Consider the following 6,105-nt stretch of genomic DNA (forward strand, 5'->3'; position numbering starts at 1 on the left):
TCACTTTTTTTTTTTTTTGGTAGCTGGATTTTGCCCGCATCCACTGGATGCTGGTCCCAGAGGTGGCAGCCGGCTGGGAGGAAGCTCTGCCTCTCCTCCCAGTCCAGCCATGGAAATACCCTCAGTCCTGACCAGACTCTGCAACTGCCTTTGCTCGACTTTCATCCCCAGTGAAAGGCTGAGGCTGGGAATTGCGTGGCCAAAACCCGGCCTGGTGCAATGCTCCATCCAGAGGCATTGCCTTCCGTGTCCTGGAAACCAGAAAACCCTCTGAAAGTGCCAGTGCGACCGTGAACTCACGGGCTGGGCACTCAGAACCCCACACAGACACCCAGCATCCCGTGGGACACCTCTGTCCCCATCCTGCCGTTCACCCCCGCTGCTCCAGCCTGGTCAAGGCTACGGCACCGACTTCTCCGGCGAGAGATCCCGTCCTTCCTCATCCCTGATGATGATGGGCTTGTCGGAGATGAGCAGGGCAATGGGGATCAGCGGTTGGTGCGGGCCCTGCCTTCCTTCCTCTTCCTCCTCTTCCTCCTCCTCCTGGCCGGGTGGGTATCCGGTGCTGCCGGTGCTGCCAGGCTCTGGAGATCCCCCCGGGCTCAGCAGCTCTTGCCTGCGGTAGGCGAAGGGCAGCTCCTCCGCACAGCCCTGCTGGGACATCGCCACTGCCACCGGCTTCTCCGGCGCGGGGCTGGGCTGCGACACACCGGGCTGTGGCACCGCAGGCTCTGTGTCCGTGTCAGCTGTCTCCTCGCTGGGGTTCGGCTCCGTCAGCAGCAGCTCGGCTGGGTTGAACCTTTCCGAGGGCTCCAGGAGGCCTGTCCGGGGCTGGCCCTAAGGGTTGGGTGGGTTTGGGGTGGAATGTCTCTTGCTAGGGCTGTGTGTGGGGCTGTGGGATCCCGGTGGGATCTGTCCCCATCCTGCGCCTTACAACCCACCTGCCTCATCTCGCCGGCGGAGAACTGGATGGCTTTGGTGCCCACGGGCTTGGGAAGGGGTGGGAAGAGGAGGCGGCGAGCCCTGGGGAGGGAGTGGTTGCTGAGGGAGGGTAATGGTGGGGGTGGCCTGAGCGCCGTGGGGACACGGGTGCTCTGTCACCTCTTTTTGCTCAGGTGGTAGATGGCAGCTGCGGCGGGGAGACTGAGAGAGATGCCCAGGTACTTCAGGTTGCCTCTCCACACTGCTCCCTGGGGACCTGGGGATGGGCATGGCTGGGTGGTGGCATTCCTGTCCCCAACGCCCCGTGTGGGACACAGAAGACATTTTGGGGTGAGGGTGAGCAACCAGTGGAGCGAGCACCCCATGCGGAGTGGGGAGGGGACAGGGTCTGAGCCATTACCCAGCGCCTTGGTCTGGAAGGGCCACCAAGCACTGCAGGTCCCCTCGCTGTCCTCTGTCACCTCCCAAACGCCCACCCTGTAGGCTGTGCCGGGCTGGAGGTTTTGTAGGGTGTAATTTGATGCTGTGGCATTCACTTCGCTGTCTGAGCAAACAAGGACGAGTGTGAGGCAGTTAGGCAGCTGCCCGTGGGCAGCACCCTCCTCCTGCCCCACAGGGATCAGAGAGTCCCACTCACAGGTCATGTTGTCCCCCTCGGCCACGTGGCAGACGAGGTACTTGGCCAGCGCACCGGGACAGGTGGCACGTGGGGACAGTTTCCACTGGAGGGTGACGGTGGCATCTGCAGTGCTGATGTTGACGGGCACAGCCAACGAGTCTGTGTGCAGAGAAATGGGGAATTATTTCAGGAATGCCCTTTCTGGAGGGAAACCAGGAGCGGACGCTCCGTGCTCCCACACGCACCATTGCTGGCGTAGTGGTGCCACGTGGCGAAGGTGGCCCAGCCCCTCTCCGGGTCCCAACCGTGCACGGCGAGGCGGTGACACCCCGGCGCTCCCAGTGCTCCTGCGGAGGGATTAGAGATACTGGTTAGACCCTCTGACCCTAGATGGGAGGACAGCGATGGGCTTGGGCCACTCCCTTGCCTCTCTCCACGTGGATGCTGTGGGCAGGGAATTCCTGCTGGATGCAGATTCCCTGTTTTGGAGGTTCTGGCAGTGTCTGCTGCTCGAAGCAGAAGGCATCTCCAGGGACTGGTGCTTCCCACTGCGCTGTCACAGTGCCATCGGCCACACTGACATTCTTGAAGCTGAGATCTGGGGTGAAATGGGGGATATTAGGGGTAGCTGGGAAAATCAGGCCCTGAGGGCTGCCAGGGAAGCTTGGCCTCACTCTAGGCACAGATACCTGCGTGCTGCTCTGCCGGCACACGGAGCTGCTGTGCTGGCCCATGCCCTGCAGCATTGACTGCTGTCAGCAGGATTTTGTATTCAGCCCCAGAGAGGGTGAGGTTATGCTCTGTCACCTCCCAGCCCAGCACCACCCTGTCCTCCTCATCTGGCTCTGCGCAGCGACACGCCGGCATGCGGACATCCAGCTTGTAGGTGACATCCCTTTGCTCCTTGAGGACTGGCTGGGGACAGAAAGAGGGTGACTCGGGGGATGAAGAGCTGGACCACACCCAGGAGGGTCCCCAGGGATGCCACTGTACCTGACATGACTGTACCTGCCAGCTCAGCCTCAGCAGCCGCTGCCCATCTCTCCCCAGTTTGCCCAGTTGGTGGGTCAGTACTGGGCTCTCCAGGATTTCTGCAGGAGGAGCAAGCCTGACTGAGTTATCAACATTTTTGGGACCTGTTGGGATCTCACCAGGCTCCTCTTCTCTTCCTCACCCTCGGGAACAGAGATGTTGCTGCTCCAGTCACTCCAGGAGCTGCTCCAGTGGGGAGGCTTGTGCCGGAGCTGGACCACGAAGGTGCCATTTACCCCCAGGGCACAGGTCACTAGAGAGGGGTGGAAGGGTCAGCTGGAGGGTGACCCTTCTACTCCTCAACTTTTGGCCATCATGGGGTGGTGGGGGAGAGCACAAGGCAGAGCACCCCACCAGGAAGTGGGAGCACCCCTGGGAAGTGCTTGTCCCCAACACCCCCACAGGCTAAACCAACCTGAGTCATCTTCACCTCTCACCATCACAGTCTCACATGTCACCTGCAGAGAGAACAGGGCATGGAGACACCCACCCAGTAAACCCAGTGTTACTGGACATCAAAGCTGCCCTGTGATCACCAAACACCCCAGGGGCTTGGAGAGCCAAATGGAGTGCAGGGGACATGGTGGCCGGGGTCCCCTTTTTCTGGGACCCTCCTGGCAGCAATTGAGAGGAGTGGGGGTCCCCAGCTGCCAGAGCTTCTTTGGGGACAAACATCCAGATTTGATCTGTTGTCGTCATTAGTATAATCTGGGGTTTTGTCTGTGTAATCCCTGAGAATCACAGCCTGATCCTGTTACAGGCAGCAGCAGGATCCCATGGCCAGAGCACAAGGCAGAGCTGATAACGCAGTGAAACAGATGGGACACAGCTGGGTTTGGGGGGGCACAGTGACATCACTGAGCCCCCACACTCCCAGGGCTGCCATGATGGTCCTGACTGTCCTGGCAGTCACTTCCATCTCCAGCAAACAGCATTTTTACCTGTGTCCAGCTGCTGTCTCCCACCCTCCAGAAGCGAGCCTCCCTCTGTGGCGGCTGGTCCAGGCCGTGGCACTGTGGCCGTGGCATCCACACCCTCAGCTGGCCGCCACTCTTGGAGAAGGGCATCCTGATGGGGGGTGGATCCAGCTTGACTGGGAAGATGAGGTGGTTTTGGGTGGTCTGGCAGTTACTGGTGCCAGTGCTGGCTGCCAGCCGGGTCCTGGGGGCACTCACCAGCCTGGCTGAGGTGAAGGGTGTGGTTGGGCGTCCTGTGGAGCTGCTGCCCCCAGCGTGCCTCCACCCAGGCCGTGGTGTTCTCCAAGACGTACACTTGGCGGTGTGGGGGGCTGTAGTTTGTCACCGTGCCCGCCTCAAACTGGCGGCACAGGTTGTGCTTCTCGAAGCTGGGGAGGGAGGTGGCACAAGGGGTGATCCGGGACACTTCCCACGGGCTCCCCCTTCCCGCCGCGCTGCCCAACTCACCAGAAGTTCAGGATGTAGGAGGTGCTGCCGGCGGGCCCGAGGGGCGACCAGGAGCAGTGGAAGGGCTTGAGGGTGTTACATTTCTTCCAGCAGGAGAAGCCGAGGGCTGCGACGGTGCCTGCGGGACAGGGCGGTGGCTGGAGGCTCCTGCATCCCAGACTCCATCCCGTGCGTGGAGGGAGCAGTGCTGTGGTTGTTGCCTGCTTGCCATGTCGCATGTCGTTCCCCTCAAATGGGGAATCAGAGCAGCTGCACCAGCAATTGTCACCCCAAACCCTCTGTTTTCCCCCTCCCCAGTGATGCTGGTGCCACTCGCCCTTGGCTCCTGTCCGATGCTAGAGGGGATTCACCATCTTTACTCCGTCCCTGTGGTTTTGGGTGAGTATCTCCATCTCTCTCCGGGAGCTCCCCAGGTCTTATCTCCCCCGAATCATTCATTGAAACTCTTCTGAAGTTATCTCTCATCTCAGCACCGCAGGAGCACTTACCGCCCTGCGCCAGCGCCGCCAGCGCCGCCAGCAGCCACCCCAGCATCGCCCACCCGGGCTGTCCCACACCGGATCCGGGACTGCGCTGCCCTTCCTGGCTCCCCAATCCCCCGGCACCCCTCTCGGGCGTAGCGGCAGCAGTGCTCAGCGCAGCTTCCCGCTCTTGGGGTTTCCTCTTCAGCTAAGAGTGTGCCGTTCCCCAGCGGGGCAGAGCCTTCTTAGACGTGAGTGCATGCCCCACTTTTACCAAAAACAAAAGAGAAAGCAACCGAAATATCCCCCTTTTTCCCGGCAAGGCTGCCGGGATGAGGCCACCCCTGCCCCGCGGCCGCACCGCATGTCCCGACTGCGCCACGTGCCCGGCGCGGCGAGAAGCGCAAGGTAAGCGAAAGATGAGTCTTGGGGTTTTTGGTTGGGTGGTTTTTTTTTGCACATAGCGTATTTTTGGTCCTCTGCTCGTAACTGGGTGACTCTCCAGCGGCTGCTTCAAGGTTGGGGTTCTCTGGGTTTTTTGGGGGGCCTGTTGTGCTTGTCCCCAGCGCGGCTCGCTGCGAACAAAGCCCCAGTGAGGCAGGAGAGCGCGGTGGCACCGGGACACCAGCAGCCGTGTGACAGGCGGGTGACCCGGGACGGTGGAGCCGGGTGGCACCGAGGGCCGCTCACAGAGTGCCCTTGTTCCCGCAGAAAGCGGCTCCTTGTGTGCCACTCGCTCGGCGCCGGAGGGCGGCGGTGGCGGCAGTGTCCCTGTGCTGGGACAGCGTGGGCTGAGCTGGGGGCACAGAGGGTCCCCTGGCACCTCTTAACTCCCTGCGTGTCCCCTCTCCTGCTCGCCGGGGAGGAGGAGACTGTGCCGTGCCAAACTGAGCCGTGCTGGGCTTTGCTGTGCCACAACAGGCAGCAGGAGTAGGCTGGACTGGGTTGTGTCGTGCCGTGCTGAACCAGGCCGTGCTGTGTCACACCAAGCTGTGCCATGCTGGACTATGCCATGCCAGACTGGGCTGTGCCATGCTGTGCTGGACTGTACTGGGCAGTGCTGCCCCAGGCCATAAGCTCTGTGCTGTGCCAGCCAGGACAGACCTGGGCTGGACCACACCAAGCTCCCAGCCCATGCCCTGCTGTGCCAGCCCCAGGCCTTGCCATGCTGGGCTGTGCCACACCAGGCAGCCTGTGCCAGCCTCAGGCCATCCTGTGTGTGCCAGAGATGCTGTGCTGGGCTGTGTCGAGAAAGGCTGTGCCAGGATTAGGCTGTGCCATGTTCTGCTGTGCAGGGCCCATGCTGTGCCATGCCATGCTGTGCTATGGCAGACTGCAGTGCTGGGATTTGCTGAGCCAGGCAGACTGTGCCAACCCTGTGCCAGCCCCATGATGTGCTATACTGTGCCATGCCATGCCAGACTGTGCCATGCTGGGCTGTACTGAGCCAGACAGACTGTGACAACCCCAGAATGTATCCTGCCATGTCAGCCCCACAGCCTGCTATGTCGTGCCAGTCCTGTACTATGCCAGTCCCATGCCAGTCCCATGCCATGCTGTGCCATTCCAGCACAGCGCCATGTGGCTCCCATGCCGTGCTGTGCCAGCCCCATGCTGTGCTGTGCCA

General features: G+C 61.6%; 1 protein-coding gene across 1 annotated transcript; it reads right to left on the reverse strand.

The window, feature by feature from the left end:
* Nucleotides 1–237: 237 nt before the first annotated feature.
* IL12RB1 (interleukin 12 receptor subunit beta 1) lies at nucleotides 238–5,080 on the reverse strand. The gene is made up of 15 exons (XM_085040662.1): nucleotides 4,506–5,080; nucleotides 4,018–4,135; nucleotides 3,769–3,938; nucleotides 3,535–3,686; nucleotides 3,009–3,051; nucleotides 2,736–2,846; nucleotides 2,570–2,652; nucleotides 2,251–2,476; nucleotides 1,989–2,159; nucleotides 1,807–1,908; nucleotides 1,580–1,720; nucleotides 1,343–1,486; nucleotides 1,102–1,198; nucleotides 942–1,023; nucleotides 238–837 (listed from the first exon to the last, which is right to left on the reverse strand). The coding sequence occupies exons 1-15, from the start codon at nucleotides 4,549–4,551 to the stop codon at nucleotides 400–402; spliced, it is 2,124 nt and encodes a 707-aa protein (XP_084896788.1). The 5' UTR covers nucleotides 4,552–5,080; the 3' UTR covers nucleotides 238–399.
* Between the last annotated feature and the right edge of the window lie 1,025 nt (nucleotides 5,081–6,105).

Source organism: Lichenostomus cassidix, chromosome 28, assembly GCF_008360975.1.
Source record: "Lichenostomus cassidix isolate B80296 chromosome 28, HeHo_3.0, whole genome shotgun sequence".
Lineage (NCBI taxonomy): Eukaryota > Metazoa > Chordata > Aves > Passeriformes > Meliphagidae > Lichenostomus > Lichenostomus cassidix.

Excerpts from the sequence above, each read along its gene's own strand:
- IL12RB1 (XM_085040662.1), bottom strand. The coding sequence starts at position 4,551 with ATGCTGGGGTGGCTGCTGGCGGCGCTGGCGGCGCTGGCGCAGGGCG. Across the intron at positions 2,653-2,735 it reads CAACATCTCTGTTCCCGAGG|AAATCCTGGAGAGCCCAGTA; the intron begins GTGAGGAAGAGA and ends CTCCTCCTGCAG. Across the intron at positions 2,160-2,250 it reads GCCGGCAGAGCAGCACGCAG|ATCTCAGCTTCAAGAATGTC; the intron begins GTATCTGTGCCT and ends ATTTCACCCCAG.